This window comes from Dermacentor silvarum, chromosome 4 (genome assembly GCF_013339745.2).
Source record: "Dermacentor silvarum isolate Dsil-2018 chromosome 4, BIME_Dsil_1.4, whole genome shotgun sequence".
Classification (NCBI taxonomy): domain Eukaryota; kingdom Metazoa; phylum Arthropoda; class Arachnida; order Ixodida; family Ixodidae; genus Dermacentor; species Dermacentor silvarum.
In genome coordinates, this window is record NC_051157.2 from 194,893,099 (window position 1) to 194,911,254 (window position 18,156).

The following is an 18,156-nucleotide window of genomic DNA, read 5'->3' on the forward strand; positions in this document are numbered from 1 at the left end:
TGCGTCTGCACAAAATGTGCCAGACGTGTGATATTGTGACGACGCATAGAAACTCCAAGGATAGCAACTTTATGCGCAGAATTTTGTCCACTGCAAAAAAATACACTCAACGCTTGCAACACAGGGTGCGCACATCCTATTTAGTCGTCGCAGAATTAATGACACTGTTTGAGACAGTAGGTAAAATTTATCTTGCGTTATCCTGTGTTCCATACGAGCCCGTGATGCTGGCGTAGATTAAGAAACAAATCATAGTACCACAATCATAGGCCAAACAAATCATAGTAACACAATCTCGGCGCTGCATATTTATAGGAACAAAATGCACGTGGCGATATCGCAATTCTTGTGAGAACATAAAAGCAATGTCTGTTTGCTCTAAACCCGGGGCAAGAGTGCTAACAGGAAAACTTATTTGCAGCAGTGTTTCAACTACTTGATTTAGTGCTACGTCCACAGTGCTGCGAACTTCCTTGGAAAAAGTGCAATCAAAATTCTTTCTTAAAGCAGATACACTAACCACTGGACATGGTTCAAGAGGCAAGAGGTTCTTCATGGTATCTGCTTCGCATCCTCCCAATTTTCCGTACTATTATCTGGTTCCGTTTAAAGAGAACATACTTTAATAAGACGCCGTTTTTATTTAATGGCTCGTTTCGTCAAACAGCATTAATAATGCTAATGGTGTAGACGCAGTAGCTGCGCAGGAAGAATAACACACTTGTATGGTATATCTATACTATGGCGCAAAAATGTCCTCCAGAATGCGAAAGTTTAGACGTAGAGGCCTTGGAATAGCACAAAAAAAATTTAAGAACATTCATAACATCGAAATCTTAGCGGTTCACTCACCACTAATGTCCATTGGCCGAGTATAGAGATTATCGCTGTGTTCTATACCCTGTAAGAGAATACGTGCAAAAATATATCAGCTTCCATTTGCTTTTGGGGCATGGATAACACAATGGGACATTGTAAAAGCGACTGAAGTTAAGGAAGTCTGTGGCGATTCTTGCTATTCCGAAAGGGCAGGTATGCTAACGCGGAACGGAGAAGAAATTGGCTGGACAGCCTAAGCGCCAGCGTTCGTGTTGTCTCCTTCGTTCCTTCATGTGTCGTGTTCGCACGCCTGCCTTTCGGTAATATCACAAGTCTAAAACTAGATACGTTCACGTTTGAAATATGAGTGGAACCATCACGACAAAAAACGCGCAGAAAGTGCCGTTTTTGATACCGATATTGAAAAAAACGCCTGCTGTTACCGTTCGCCGGAAGTGACACATGACGTAGAGCACGTGGCTCTACGGCTTGATATCCGCGATAAGGCGGCGGCCGCAGCTGCTCGCTGCAGGCTCAAAAATATCGTGGCGTAGGGATGCAATATCCCGTAAGTTTTGAGCGGGAGGGAAAAAATTGCTGTGGTTTAGCCTTGGTTAACCCTGGTTGATAGCAGAAGTTTCACTGCCCTAGCTAGGCCCATAGCCGAGCTGTGGCCGAGGTGTGTTTTCGCAATGATATACAGACATGTTTGCAATGAATACAGTGTTTATTCATCATTTTTATGTCTATGAAGACACTGCGGTAATCAGTAAAGTATTGAGACTTGGTTGCAACTCGCAGCCGGGCCGAACTCTACTCGGGCAACGGCGGCATTGTCTGCTTTCAGGGCTCTGTAAAGGCCTAAATATAGTCCGACGTAGCGTGAACGCGCGCACACGTTATGTGACGTTGGCGAGAACAACAGCGGCTATAGTTCGACCGATGGTTCGATGTACTGGTGCCGCCAACGTAACCGAACACGCGGCCCATGCGCTCCGACGCGCCCGGCGTCTGATGACGCTCGCCCGCGTGCCGATGGACTATAAACGCGCCTTAATGCTCCTTTGACCTCTAGCTCTCAAGGTGAAAATTGTTGAGTCGCCGACGGCTGCCTGAGGTAGCGCAATGAAGCTTTCGCTTCTAAAGACGTTTTAAGTGCGGAACACTATAGGGGCCCGGGCTGTCGGCGTCTACCGCGTGATGACGCTTAAGAACAAGTGCTCAGAACAGGATCAGAACAAGTGCAGAATTCATCAAACCGGTTCAAAATAAACTAACACGATGCAGAATAACTTGAAAGACAGGAATAATCAAGCATTAAGAGCATTTTTTAACAGAAATTCGTGAAAATCACTTGTAACTCTCCTCAGCAAGGAATTTGGCTCCATGTGCGTGACGGTTTCCCACCAGTTGTGCCTTAGCACAGGTGTCAAAACGGATGATGGATTGCTAAACAAAGGAGAAACACAGGAGAAAACAAGATAAACACAAGGGGAAACACCGGCGAATCACTGCACCGCACTTCCCCAGCTTTCCCATTGAGTGGAACTGCATTACCGCCGAGTTTGCCATTGCATTACTCCAGAAGCGGCGCATCACTGCGTCGCACTTTCTCAGCCTTCAGGTTAGTGGAGCGGCATTAGCGCTGGATTTGAATTTAAGAGAGACTTAAATCGGCTGCATTCAATGCATCAGGGCAACCTACTCCGGACGATTTTTTTTATCGCACCGACCAGAGACCGCGTCGTTACCAGCCTGCATTTGACGCCCAAGAGCCCAACAATGAGGATCGTGCCGCTTGGAACAGTCCGTCTTCGTCATTCCGACGTCACCAGTCCCGTTCGCCACCAGCTCGTCGACCATCGTCCTTATCGCCGGAAGCTCGTCGCACACCGTCACCGATGCAGCCCCGACGCCCGTCTCCGGAAAACTAAGCGATGCAGCTCCCGGAGGTGACGACTGGACCGCAAAATCTTCTGATCACTTTGCCGACCACAACAGAACTTGGGGGACGTTGTAGTCGATGGCGTCAGTGTTCCAGCACTCATTGACACTGGCGTGCACATATCCGTGATGAGCGCCCAATTGCGCCGACGTTTGAAGAAAGTCCTTAGACCCACTGCTTCACGCAGGGTGCAGGGTCCTCGTCGCCGACGGAGGGACGCCGACTGTGCTTGATATGTGCTCTGCTCGCAATGGCATCGCGGGGCACCTAACCGCTGTGTTGTTTGCCGTTTTTGAACAATGCCCCAACGACGTTATACTCGGCCTACACTTTTTTCCCACGTTTTCTCAGTAAATTTTAGAAATTTAGAGAAAAATATTGATACGGAACAGCTGCCACAGTGTGGCTGCACTGGGGAGAAGGAAGACGACGTAGTCCCGCTTGATATAGCGGCGCCATTTTGGCCACCGTTAGCTTCCCTGTAAATAAATTGTAAATAGTCTTGGGCATGAGTTACACGTAACATGATTTGGTGGAGGTGCGGGGAACACGTAACAATATGAAAAAAAATAGCTTATATGTACTATTCTAGCTATAACAATAATTATCCTTAGATAAATCTCATCATGAAGCAGTGAACGCGATGGTAATGGAACGCAAACTGAATTTTGTATCTTCAACGAAAAATTGTTAATGTGATAACTGGGAAAAAGTTCTCATTTACAGAATTATTCTTGCCGGACACACATTCAAATTTGATTGTAGGTAGACAAGTTATCGAACATGCTTACTTGTGAGCCGGTTCTGAAGCTTATTATTAACATTACTATACTAAAACATGTTTCGTTTTCAGTTTGCAGCAGGCTAGAATTACAGATGTTAGCGCTTCTTTAATGGGAAGGCATTCTCACTAGGTTGACGGATCTGCGTGCTTGTACGAGTCCGAGACGCCAGTCCTACTCCAAAACCCAGAAGGCGTTGAGAAGGCTCCGATACGTTTGAAAGCTACGCTACGTGATTTCGTGCCGGTACCCGCCGTGGTGGCTTAGCGACTATGGCGTTGCACTGGTAAGCACGATGTCGTGGTATCTAATCCTGGCCGTGGCGGCCGCATTAGGGTGGGGGCGAAATGCAAGACCGTCCGGGCCCCATACATTGGGTGCAAGGTAAAGAGCCTCAAGTTCAGATCCTCAGTGGCAGTTCCCCACTACGGCGGGCCTCATAAATATATAGAGAGAGTGAGAGAATAAACTTTATGCAAAAGAGCACGCGAGTGTACGTAGCTCCTCTGCTCTGCTTTGGGTGGTCCCCTCAGTCCAGCAGCTTTAGGTGCCCTTCTCGCTCGGTTGACCAGGATGAGCTCCTGCTTTCTGCGGTTTTACGTGCCAAAACCAATTCTGACTATGAGGCACGCCGTAGTGGAGGGCTCCTGATAATATGACCACCTGTTGTTCTTTAACGTGCACTACAACGGAAGCACACGGGAGTTTTAGCATTTCGCCTTCATCGAAATGCAGCCGCCGCGGCCGGGATTCGATTCCGCGATCTTGTGCTCAGTAGCGCAACGCCTTAGCTGACTGAGCAACCGCGGCGGGTTACCAGGATGAGCTGGTCAGTCGAGTCGGAGCTGGAGAGAGCTCCCTCCCATTGCCGTGTCCGTGTGGTGGGGTGTGTTTTCGGTGTGAGCTGTGGTGTGCTTGCGCAAGCCCTTACCATTTGGTATGGCGTTGCGCATTGGCCGCAGTGTGGGCATTTACAGGGATACAGCGCAGGGTGCATGGCGTCGTAGAGACTCAAATGTGGATATGCGTTTGTTTGGAGTCTGCGCCATATTACGGCTTTCTCTCGCGTCAGAGCCTTATTAGGCGGCGGTAGTGTTCTTCGTGAAATGCGATAGTGTTGTAGGATGTGCGTGTAGGTTAATGGTATGGGCTCGGGGTGGAACTGCTAGGCGTGGCCCTCTCGCGGCTCCCGGTGTGCATGCGCTCGGGCGTAGCAGTGTGTCTGCTGATTTACGCGTAACGACTCATGCCTTGGAATCCGCACGATTTGTATGTATGCCTCATAAACATATCGTGGTACTTGCGCGTAAAACCCCAGATTTAAATCGTTTTGTCATCGCGTCTATAATTGTATGCTGCACAGCAGAGAAGGGAAAGTGCAATTGTATGTGTGAAAAATAATGCTTCGTTTTTCCATGTTCTCAGTTCTGAAAAAAAAAGAAAGAAAAAACGGTTCCATCCCCCCAATTTCTAGGCTTCTGCCCGCCCCTTACATGTCTACGCAGGTGGTGTGCTGGCACTTACGTCATAGCGACCACGAAAAGGTGCACGCGTACTCTGCTTAGTTGCTGTTTACAGTCGGCTCAAAATGAAAGCTATGCAATTACGAGCCCCGCGGCTTTCCCAAGATTGATTCAATGGTTTATATTACTCACCTATCACAAATTTAACCAAACTGAAATTTCCTTGCAGTTGGTCTTTAACCTACTCGCTCGCCATCGCTTATTACAAAGAAGCGGTTAAGAGGCGTTCCGCAAAGGTTTTCGTGTAAATACGAATTACAAATAATGTTATTCAATTCTTCCTTTTTTTCTGCCTCTTATCCACAACTCCTAGACATAACCGTAGGGGGGGGGGGGGTTACACGTAGTTATGTGAACGAACTGTAGCATTACATACTTATTACATAACAAAAGCAATACAAAATTCCAACGTAAATGAAAAACTAGGAAAGTACGTAGGAGCTTTGGTGAAACAAAATTGGTATCATGCAAGAATGCAAGGCCGTTCTTGATGCGAAAACAGCAGTCTCTGGACTTATTGACGAAGAGAATCAACCGCACACAAATCCAGGGAGAAAGAAAATTTCAAGAGCCGTTGCGAAAGCTTCAGTATCAATTATGCCAACAACTGTAGCAGGCAGTCAATTCTACTCAGAAATGATCTAGGGGGACAAAAGCGCTTTTGAGAGAGAGATAGAATAAACATTTTTATTACGTAAATGAAGCTTTGGAGAGGCATCCTCATTCCTGAATGCCTTTAGCTCGGGCCGCGTTGGGAACATTTGGCCTTCATTTACATTCCCTCGGTTTGAGCCCATGATCCGTCTGTCTGGATAAATACTGCGACTGAGAAACGTACTTACTGCCCTCTTTTACAGTTTGTGCATAAAATATATTATGAAAAAGCTTTATTTGTAAAATTTGTCTTATTTTGTTTCTAGAAGTACCAATCTTGCACTTTCCATGTTTTCATGGTTTTAAAGATGGCCCTACCACGTGGCTCATCATTCTCAACTCGGTTGCTCTCAAACACTCCTGGGCAGAGACTACCAAAAAATCTTTTGCCGAAGGACGTCTTCGAGTATCCGCCCAAGCATGGCATCGATTCCAAGGCAGCGATTGCAGCACATGGCCAACTTGGAGCGCGGCCCTGGCGGCCGCGTTTCCACCGCTTCCGAATGCTTATGACGCGCGTTTCATGACGATGCGGTCACGCCGACAAGTTTCAACCGAAGACATAGCAACCTACATTTACGACAAGTTGTCCCTGTTACAAGCATGCGACATACCTTGGTCCACCGTGGCAGCCAGGCAGTACGTCATCGATGGGCTACACGACTCGGCGCACGCGGCCGTCTTGTCCCTGCACACACACCAGGCCGACATCGCCACTTTTGTACGCCAGGCGGTGGAGTTGCAGGACACTTCTAGTCGCCACTGGTCGGCTGCAACCTGCCCGCAGGAGCCGGCTACACCAAGACGCGGATGCTTTGCGTGTGGGCGCTCCGGCCATGGATATAAGTACTGCCCCGAAGCGCAACATCAATCCATGCAATTTCAAACACGCCCGCTCCCAGCACTAGCTCAAGGTCTGCGTCGACGGCATCGGACAACTTACGGCGCTTATCGATACTGGAGCGCAGCGTACGGCGTTGCTTCGACGCCACGCCCCTGAAACTCTCCAACGTTGGACTGAGGCGCCCCTACGGGGCCTCGGGGGTAACATACTGCCGGTCGGTGCACTGAACCTCCACCTCCAAACCAAAGCTGGCATCAAAGTCTTGAACGCAGTGCCCGTCTTCGAGGACCTGCCTGCAGACATGGTTTTAGGGGCCGACTGTCTTCTTTCAGGAGAAGTGCGGCTCCCTGTGGAAGGAAGTAACGTCAGCCTTTGTTCCGTGGCTTCGACTACACTTCCTGCTCAAGGTTCCCAGGGTGAGCTGACTGTGCTACTTACACTCTACGCTATACTCGAAAGGCACGAGTCGCACTTTGCTGATACTACTGCTCAGCTATCCGGAACTAGCGTGCTAGAGCACCATATTCCAACCGACAATCATCCGCCTGTGTCTATACCGCTGCGAAGATATGCCGAGCGAGAGCGTACTGTAATTGACAAACAGGTACAAGAAATGCTAGCCACTAACGTTATCAGGCCGTCTTCCAGTCCGTGGGCTACCACTGTTGCCCTAGTCTGTAAAAAGGACGAGAATCTCCGATTCTGCATCGACTACCGAGAGTTGAACACACACACTATACCAGACGTATACCCACTACCACGCATTGACGATGCCATTGACGCCATACGGAATGCCAGGTTTTTTCGTCTCTAGATTTGAAAGCAGGATATTGGCAGATCAACGTGGCCGAAGAATATAAGTTTAAGATGGCCTTCCGGACACAATCTGGCTTGTACGAATTTAACCGGATGCCTTTCGGACTGCGAACAGCCCCAAGTACTTTCCAGCGCGCCATGAACACCATGTTGGGTGCACTGATAAACCACGCATGCGTTGTGTACCTCGATGACATTCTAGTTATCGGTGAAACCGAAAAAAGTCACAGGCCTGCGCGGCACACGCAGCACAATCACAGCGTAAGCTGGTTGAGCGGCGCAAGAGCAGCTCCAATTTCGGCGCCACGCACAACAGGGTCTTCGCAGCAAAATTTCTTCGCCTTAATTTTCACGAGAACGATCTGAACTGTCCGCCCGGCGTCGACGGCGAGCTGCGGCTTGTAATGCTCTCTGCACCGCAGTCTGCTGAGCCCGATGATGCCTGGTTGTAGCCGCGCACATAGCTCTACAATTCGCTTCTTCAGCAGCGGTTCGTACCTTGCGAGGAGACATCATAACGTGTACCGAAGAGGTACCCAGAATACGTGGTGCAGATCTTACATCGGGATAGTGTTGGTTGCGCGCCTCCTCTGAATCCACGAAGCAAGAATTATCATCCGTGTATGAATCGCATCTCGTCGTCTGTGCCTGTGCGCGCGGCGGTTGCAGGCACTTTAACTAGATGGCGCCACCATACTGACGGAGGCTCGGGTCATCTGCGCCTGCGCGCTGCACGTTTAAAGAGAATATTTCTGCTGCATGATCGCAAGCGCTTGCGTGGCTCAGTGGTAAAGTATCCGACTCCCACGCAGCGGGCCAGGGTGCTATCCCGGCGGAGAGCGGGTACTTTATTTCGCATTTCCGGCGATAGCGGTTACGGCTAAACGCCGGCGGCGGCACCATCGCGAACGGAAACGGCTATTGGAATGAGTCCATAACAGCTCACGCAGTAAAAACTTCTGCGAAACCTCGACGAAATACTGCAGAGGTTGCATAACGCCGGTTTTCGACTTAACCGTGACAAATGTCAGTTCGGATTGACTGCAATATCTTATCTAAGCTATAAGATATCACGTAACGGTGTACAACCCCTACCCGAACGTATAGATGCCGTAGCCAAATATTCCGCACCAACCTGTATTGAACAGCTCCAAGTAGTCCTCGGAATGGCATCGTACTTGTGCAAGTTTGTCCCGAACTTTGCTTCAACTGCTGCTCCCCTCACAGATTTGCTAAAGAAAGGAGCTCACTTTCAATGGGGACCTTCGCAAGATAAAGCCTTCCGAACCCACAAACACCAGCTGACACATTCTCCGGTGCTGTGCCACTTTAATGAGGATTGGGTGACAGAAGTACATACTGATGCGAGTCAGATTGGCATAGGGGCAGTTCCGCTTCAGGGTGACACAGATGGGCGTACACACGTTGTCGCTTATGCAAGTCGTAAACTCTCAGACGCGGAAGGTCATTAGCACTCGAACGAACTCTAGTGTTTCGCTGTAGTTTGGAGCGTGGATAAGAAGTTCCGTCATTATTTGTTTGACCGACAATTCAAAGTGGTAACGGATAATTACGCGATTGCATGGATGTTTCAAAAGCAGTACCTGAAACACAGGTATGCCCGATGAATTGTTCAGCTACAGGACTGCACATACGACGTGCGCCACCGTGCTGGAGCACAAAATCAGCTTGCCGACGCTTTATCACGAAACCCAATCGAGGAGCCCAATCCAGGAACCTAGAAAGTTGGATCATGTTTTCTCAACAAGACCTCACAAAGGTCCAACACACCGACAAAGGTCTGGTATCCCTTATAGACTCTATTGCAGATACGGGCGCAACGCCAAGTTTGTTTTACGAGATGGTACGTTGTATCGTCGCCATTGGGCCAATAAGAGAGACGAACGCCACCTTCTGGTTATTCCTGGTCCCTTACGATCAAGTATTTTGCGAGCCATCCACGACAACCACGAAGGAGGCCCTGTCGGCTATCGAGCAACCTTACGCAAGGCAAAAGAACGATTTTGGTGGCCGAGAATGGACAAGAATGTACGTTCGTACGTCACCAGCTGTGAGGTATGCCAAAAAGAACGGCGTCCCGTAGGTCAACATGGATTGCTTATACCCATTACGCCTCCTGAGATGGTTCTCCGCACGCTGGAGATAGACCACATCGAGCCTCTTCTAGTGTCGGCAGCGGGTAATCGCTTTATTATAGTGGTGGTGGCGGTGGAAGTGATGCAGGACCGCTTCGAATGGAGACACGGTCTTCCAAAAAAAGTTGATATCCGACCGGTCAACCACCTTCCGTAGTCGCGAGCTACGCACTTACCTACAACAAGCTGGAGTTGCGCATCACTTTGCGTCTGCCCACCATCCCCAAGCGTGTGCCCACCATCCCCAAGCGAATGGTCTGACGGAAAGGTCAAACAAGACTTTGCAAGTCGACTCGCACCGTATTTCAAGAATCACAAACGAGGTGAAGCGGATTGGGAAGACCATCTCCAGGCGGCTGCATACGCAAAGAACACGGCTTTACAGAGCTCTACAGGAACTTCCCCATACGAGATTGCGTACGGCCAACTACCAAAACTGAGTGCTACATTGGGCTTGGACAGGCCTATAAAAGTTGGACGTTCCGTGGCGCGACAGACACAGTCACAATATCCGAACCGAGGCGCGCAGGAGGATTCAACATGCGCAACATGCACAAAAATGGTATTACGACCGACGCCACCGTCCGGCACCACAATACAAAATAGGCGATGAGGTGTGGGTACAACGAGGTGCACCGTCTTCTTCAAACAAACTGCGCACAAAGTGCGAAGGACCTCTAATTATTACTGAGCGCCTGGGCGAGAACACTTGGTGAGTACGGTCCATGGCTTTTGACTCGCGCATCGACAAAAGAAAGCGAAATAACTTTGCTGTGCATGTGTCACGCATAAAGAAGTGCACCCTTCGACAGGAAACGTGACAACATGTGCTTTTCTTACAGGAGCAAGGCAGTCGCAGCGTGGCCGATTGTAATGAAGAGTGGGTCCGTGGCTCGGAGGCGGGATGGAAGAAGTGAAGGACGAAGCAGAATAGAACAGTTTGCCCAAGGAATCGGACACTTCACTTCATTTGCTTTTTTACTAAACTTATGAATAAGCCCTCTCAAAGTTTCTGTTGACATTGAGTTGACCATCGCTTCGCGTTAAATGTTTGCCTTTACCCCCCTCTTGTATTTTGTTAGACGCACATTTCAAACAACCTATTGTGGCCAATCCCCCCGGAGGGTACAAACCATGTTTTGAGGCAACCACAACAACTGGTGTTGTGTCTGTTCTTGTATGTTACAATTTATGTGTAGATATATCACATGGGTAGGTTTCGGAAACCTGGTCGGGCCCCAGCCCCCCCCCCCCCGTCAGGATAATGAAAACTTCCCGCCTATGGTTAGATGAGTTGAGAATTGAGCTGAGCTCCGAATTTTGTCCTTTACCTTTTATGTTTATCAACAATGACAACGTTTCCTAGAAGGTTTTATTTATACTCTTTAGTACGGTAGTTTTTGTGAGCGGCTTTTTGTGAACGCCTGTGAAGAGTATTTTTCTACACGCCTAACGTTTTAGCGCAGTTTGAATAAAGTCCTTCCGCTGAGTTCATGATTTCAGTTACTCTCAGCATTTAATATCAGGCCAATGCTGCACTAAATGTATTTATCTTGTACGTCTGGATCATCCTAGATAAGAGCACGGAAATTGTATGGAGCTGTTACAAAGAATGCGTGCCGTGAAAATTATTTCAGAGTTGCCTGGTGCATTTTGCCGCTGCCTAATAATGTAAATCACACCATTTCACCATACTGACGATTCAGGCGTATGTCGCTACAATTTTGTGTAATTGTTGCTGATGATGGGGGCAAATTAAATTAAAACTGCCGTTGATGGACAACAGTGCTAGAATTGTGGTGCAGGCCCAACTTACGGGCCCTCAGTCCATATTTTCTTCCTGCCATGTACAGTCAACCACAAAAGTTTGCGGACCACGCGAGCGCGTGCCAGACTGCCTATCCGCGCCACCTAGCGGTACGCCACCTAGCAGCGACAGGGGCGCTCTCCCGGATATGAGCCCTCTTGGTACTCGCCTGCCTGTTAATTTTTTATTCCCGTGCATGACATTGTTAGTTCGTTGTGTTGACGCAGAGCGCTGTCTGCGATAAGACCGCCACATATCTGGCTTGATAGCAGTATCGGAGCAATCACTGCAACCTTTGTCGACTGGTGTGCCAGTGGGTAGATAAGTTTCACGAAGCGCTGCGACGATTTTTTTACGCGACGTTTACTGGCGCACTTTGGTTCGCAGCATCTTGGTCCAATGAGTGTTGCTGCTTCTGCGTCTTGAGAGAAAGGGTAGGGAGGTGTTTCACTGTCATCAAAAATAAAGAAAAAGCGGATGCATAGAAAATTTTCTTTCACACATAGGCGCATCTTCGCATCAGTCGCTGAAAACGTAGTAGACTTGCTTCAGGCCACGTGGTGATTGCCTATTTGGAAAGATGCCGCTGCGTGTTCCACTTGACGAAAGAAGGCACATTGTGCGTTTATTTATAGAGGGAATACCTCAGCGCGAAATCTGCCGCCGAACCAACAGGAGCCGGACTGCCGTGAATAGGATTATTCAAGCTTTCCGCGACGATGGCAGATTCACAGATATGGAGCGCAGTGGGCGTCCAAGGGCCACGACTGAGGAAGAGGACCGCCTGATTACGGCCGCCATCGTGGCTGATCCTTTTCAAAGTGCAGAGGATATCCGAGAAGCGCTCTCGCTCACGGTATCGTCTGAGACTGTAAGAAGAAGGCTGAGTGAGCTTGGCCTGCAGTCTTTCGTAGCAGCACAGAAGCTCTGCCTCTCAGACAGCCAGCTACAAGAACGACTCATGTTCGCTACAGCAATGAAAGATTGGACAACAGAGAAATGGGGCGATGTCATCTTTAGCGACGAGTCAACTTTTTCCACGCGCTGGGACCAACGGAAGCGGGTTTGGCGTCCACTAAACTGCAGGTGTGTTTACAGTGTATTGGCAGTTAATTCACGAAGCTAATTCTGCATCACAACATGTTTCACGTAAAATGAGCTTTTGGACATTACGAGATTTTTCTGTAGTGGTATTATGTTGAAAACATTAACGATTGTTTCATAGTACTACTTACTCTGAAGCTAATTAAAAGCTGCCAGTGGGTCTTTCAGTACTATCTAATGATGTTTGCACGTTTTCTATTGCAACTCTATAACAGCATTATAAGGCAAGAGGAATCACAACATTTTTAGACGCGCCGCTGGAACCCAATTGTATGCTATTTCTTGCAGATATCTGCCTAATTACACACAGAGTGTTCTATCCAGTGGACGGTGTTCCGTGAGCGTGTGGGGAGCAATCAGCAAAGATGGCCTTGGTCCCCTTGTGCGTCTGGAAGGGCCCTTCACTGCGTCACGGTACTGCGACGTCATCACTAGACACCTCGTTCCGTATGCGCTGGACGGTCCCTTCAGCGACGGCTGCTATTTTTTTCAACACGACCGCAGCCCGATCCATAAAGCACGTATCGTCCAGTCATTGCTAGAAGAACATGCTGTTTGCCAGCTTGAGTGGCCTCCATGTGGCGCCGACTTGAATCCCATAGAAAATGTCTGGGGCATGTTGAAGAAACGGCTGTCCACACGAGCCAACCGCGGCCGCACGGCCGATACGCTGTGGCAAGCGATCGCACAAGAATGGGAAAGCCTGCGCGGTCGACCGGAGATTACTGAATCTTTGTACGAGTCGATGCCCACACGCATCAATAAGGTGCTAGAAAACGGCGGACATCTCACTTCCTACTAGATCATTGAGAGACCTATGTTTCATGACACTTCTGTAAATGTCTTGTGAATAAATTCATCCCCTTCAGACACGAATTATGATGCACTGTCTGCAAATGCGTCAAATGCGCATGGCATCATTTGAAGACGCTCACTATTACATTCCAAGAAAGAAGACGAAGCAATGTGCTGTTTTGTGCGAGTTTCAGTAAAAAAAATTAATTAGCGTATAACTCATTATCTAATTATTCTGAAATCCGTCAGCTTCAATGCTTGCATAAAAAGAATCAACTATTAGGCCCGAAACGCACGCACACTTGCTTTTTCGGTTGTATTCGTGTCGACCGGAGAAAAAAAATACTCTTGACGTTGGTATTGGAACGCGGCACGTCGAACGATTGTCTAACATGGTAGTGTCTCCTGCAAAGTGATCATCTGCAGCAATACGCAGGACAATGAAGTTAACTGACCGCTAGTTGTCCCATCAGGAAGCGGACACGAATGTGCACACTGAGTTTTAGGTCATTTGAAAAAACACGTGGCGTGGGACGCGCCTCCGAAGTTCGAGTCCCCAAACGAGGACGCCGTGTCGCAAAGGGTTATAAAAAGAGTCATCGCACCCGATTATTTCTTATTTTTTCTAAATGTAACCACTATAGCAGCGCGGTGGTTCGGGCTTTGCGCAGCAAAACCTGGGCGCAGGCGATCAAATCCCGGCCGCTACTGTCACTTAGCGATGGGGGAGGAACGGAAAAACTCTGCCTACTGACTAAGCATCTGTGTCCCAATGCTGCCTCACCGCTCACTCACGCACTCACGAAAAAAAAAAACAGCGTGGCTACGCGAAAATAGGACTGATAACAGCCGAAGAATACGCTGTCTGATTACTTGTACTGATATTCTGCTCTCAAAATATAAGCAAGTAGCCCTGGCTAACAAAGAGCGCGTCACGTTGAAAGAGATAGGTAGAAAATATTTGCGCACAGTGCGAAAATAGACAGGCCATAGATTTAAGGAGGGATGCGTCTTCAACGTAGCGCTGCTGTCGATCGCTGGTGACGTAGCGGAAGTGTCGCGAAGAGGCTCTTGGCCACGCGCTCGCGTGGTCCGCAAACTTTTGTGGTTGACTGTACATCACCCAATCCCGGCAATCCTCTAATCAAGCAAAGGAGATAAATGATAACACCAATCGACAATATTGTCACGTAGTATTGACGCTGAAGAAAACAGTCGTAAATCTGTGTACAACAAAACTGGTTGTTTATTGGGCGAACCTGTGCCCACAAAGGCAAGCTACACTCAAAGCACAACGATAGCGGCGAACACAGTTGGCGATCGTCGAAAATCTGATCAGCGGCGAAACGCGTCGGCTCATATACCTGAGTCATCGATTGTTCCAGATTAATACCTGATGCCCGCGGGTCTTCCAGAAAGTTCTAGACAATTCGCGTTGGTCATACAATCAGATAACATAAGCGTCGGTGAAAACAGGCAACGGAAAGAAGCATCGATAACGTTCTAGAAACTTCCTATACAGGCGCGTCCTGCGCCGAGCGATAACGTTTAACATTTGTTAGCCGGTAGAAAGCGGCCGCCGGTGAAAGATAAACATGTATACGTGTCAATACCCTCCCCTTAAAAAGCATCGTCCCGATGCTACGGACACGAAAGCGAAAACAAAACCACGCGTAATAAACAAAAAAAAAACAATAACAAAATAACGAAGTACCTAACGTCGTCAGCGGGCGTAGAAAGGCTTAAGACGCACCACATGGATGACTTAAGGTCGTGCCCGGCGCCGCTGTGATTGCGAAATGCCGTCTGGCACGACCTCATAGTCCAGTGCGCCAATACGTCGGATTATCTTATATGGTCCGAAATAGCGACGCAACAGTTTCTCGCTAAGTCCTCGTCGGCGTATCGGAGTCCAGACCCAAACACGGTCGCCAGGCTGGTACTCGACGTAGCGTCGTCGAAGATTGTACTGTCGGCTGTCGGTCCTCTGCTGGTTCTTGATGCGCAGGCGGGCGAGCTGTCGACCTTCTTCGGCACGCTGCAAATAAGTGGCAACGTCGAGATTTCCTTCGTCAGCGACGTCCGGTAGCATGGCGTCAAGCGTCGTTGCCGGGTTCCTTCCGTAGACCAGGTTGAACGGCGCCATGTGCGTCGTTTCTTGCACGGCCGTGTTGTATGCGAAGGTCACGTACGGAAGGATGGCATCCCACGTCTTGTGTTCGACGTCGACGTACATTGCCAGCATGTCGGCGATGGTCTTATTTAGGCGCTCGGTGAGGCCATTCGTCTGCGGGTGGTAGGCGGTGGTGCGGCGATGGCTTGTCTGGCTCTATCGCAGGATGGCTTGAGTTAGTTCTGCCGTAAAGGCCGTGCCTCTGTCAGTGATGAGGACTTCTGGGGCACCGTGACGCAGGAGGATGTTCTCAACGAAGAATCGGGCTACCTCGGCGGCACTGCCTTTGGGCAAGGCTTTTGTTTCGGCGTAGCGGGTGAGGTAGTCCGTAGCGACGACGATCCATTTATTCCCGGACGTCGACGTCGGAAAAGGCCCCAGTAAGTCCATCCCGATCTGCTGGAACGGTCGGCGAGGTGGCTCGATCGGCTGTAGAAGTCCGGCTGGCCTTGTCGGCGGTGTTTTGCGTCGCTGACAGTCTCGGCATGTTCTTACGTAAGGGGCGACGTCGGCAGAGAGGTGAGGCCAGTAGTATTTTTTTTCTTGTATCCTCGCGAGCGTGCGGGAAACACCGAGGTGTCCAGCCATTGGGTCGTGATGGAGAGCTTGCAGAACCTCTGGACGCAACGCTGATGGTACCACGAGGAGGTAGTTGGCTCGGAGAGGCGAGAAGTTCTTCTTTAGGAGAATGTCGTTTTGCAAGAAAAACGACGCCAATCCTCGCCTGAACACCTTGGGCACAATGACGGTCTTGCCTTCCAGGTAGTCTACAAGGCTCCTTAGTTCCGGGTCGGCTCGCTGTTGTTCGGCGAATTCGTCGGCACTGATAGGTCCCAAGAAAGTGTCATCATCCTGGTCGTCCTGTGGCGGCGGTTCGACGGGGGCGCGAGACAAGCAGTCGGCGTCAGAGTGCTTTCGCCCGGACTTGTAAACGACGGTGATGTCGAATGCTTGAAGTCTCAGACTCCATCGTGCGAGGCGACCTGAAGGATCCTTCAAGTTAGCTAGCCAACACAAGGCGTGGTGGTCGCTCACAACTTTAAAGGGCCTGCCATAGAGGTAGGGGCGAAACTTTGATGTGGCCCAGATGATGGTGAGGCACTCCTTTTCTGTTGTGGAATAATTTGCTTCCGCCTTCGATAGCGACCGGCTAGCGCAACTTACAACCCTTTCTAGTCCGTCAGACCTCTGCACAAGCACGGCGCCGAGTCCTACGCTGCTTGCGTCGGTGTGGACTTCGGTATCGGCATTTTCGTCGAAATGCGCAAGTATTGGCGGCGATTGCAGGCGTCGCTTCAGTTCTTCAAATGCTTCGACTTGCGGCGTCTCCCACTTGAACTCGACGTCGGCCTTCGTGAGATACGTCAGTGGCTCAGCGATCCGTGAAAAATTCTTGACGAAGCGCCTGTAATAGGCGCACAGTCCAAGGAATCTACGCACTGCCTTCTTGTCAGCGGGCGGAGGAAAGTTGGAGATGGCCGCAGTTTTCTGAGGGTCGGGGCGCACTCCAGACTTGTTGATGACGTGGCCCAAAAACAAGAGCTCCTCATATGCGAAGCGGCACTTTTCTGGCTTCAACGTGAGTCCGGAGGTCTTGATTGCTTGAAGAACTGTTTCAAGGCGCCGCAGGTGTTCTTCGAAGCTTGAGGCAAACACAACGACGTCGTCCAAATAGACGAGGCAAGTCTGCCACTTCAAGCCTGCCAGTACTGTATCCATGACACGTTGGAAAGTGGCAGGCGCCGAGCAAAGACCAAACGGCATGACCTTGAACTCGAACAGTCCGTCTGGTCTTATAAAGGCAGTCTTCTCCCGGTCCCTCTCGTCGACTTCGATTTGCCAGTAGCCGGTTTTGAGGTCCATCGACGAAAAATACTTTGCGTTGTAGAGTCGATCCAAGGTGTCGTCAATCCGTGGGAGGGGGTATACGTCCTTCTTCGTGATTTTGTTGAGGCGACGATAATCGACGCAGAAACGTAGGGTTCCATCCTTCTTCTTCACTAGCACAACGGGGGACGCCCACGGACTCTTGGACGGCTGGATGATGTCGCGTAGCATTTCTTCGACTTGTTGCCTTATGGCCTCGCGTTCGCGCGCCGAAACTCGGTACGGGCTCTGACGGAGTGGCCGGACATTTTCGTCGGTTATGATGCGGTGCTTGGCGACAGGGGTTTGTCGAACCTTTGACGACGAGAAGCAGTCCCCGTATTGCAGGAGCAGAGCCTTTAGTTGTTCTTTCTTAGGCCTGGGAAGGTTCTGATTGACGTCGAAAGTTGGTGCAGGTACTATAGTCGTCGTTGTCGTCCTCTCCTTTCGTACGACACTCGTGAAGGTTCTCACGAAGTTTTCACGAAAAAGGTCCCACGTAACCAGGGTGGTCTCTCTGTTCTCAAACCAGGTCCGAGCAGCGTCATCCAACGAAAAATAGACATGGCGCAGCTTGTCGTCGTCGCTCCATTTGTTGAACGTCGCGGTCCGCTCGTATGTCTCCAGCCAGGTTTCAGGGTCTTCAGCCGATGATCCACGGAAGGTCGGTGGCTCCCGAGGTTGTTGCAGCAGGATGGGGGACGCTGGGGCTGCCATTGGGGTCTTTGACTTGGCCTTGATCGCTGTGGTGTTCTCGGGAAGAAGTCCGTACTCCGGGAGAAGTCCTTGCTGCCTACGGCTAGCTAGCTGGTCCTTGGTGACGTTGGCGTTGTCCTCCGGTTTCGGGCTTGGATCGCGGCTTTGCGGGGGCG

At 49.8% G+C, this 18,156-nt stretch overlaps 1 protein-coding gene across 1 annotated transcript in view; it reads right to left on the reverse strand.

Moving 5' to 3' along the window:
* LOC125945101 (uncharacterized) overlaps positions 1-18,156 on the reverse strand; it is a 94,329-nt gene that overhangs the window by 75,384 nt on the left and 789 nt on the right. Inside the window, exon 2 of the mRNA XM_049666678.1 lies at positions 853-901. Within this exon, the coding sequence (XP_049522635.1) occupies positions 853-865 (13 nt within the window). The 5' untranslated portion in view covers positions 866-901. The remainder of the gene's footprint in view (positions 1-852; positions 902-18,156) is intronic.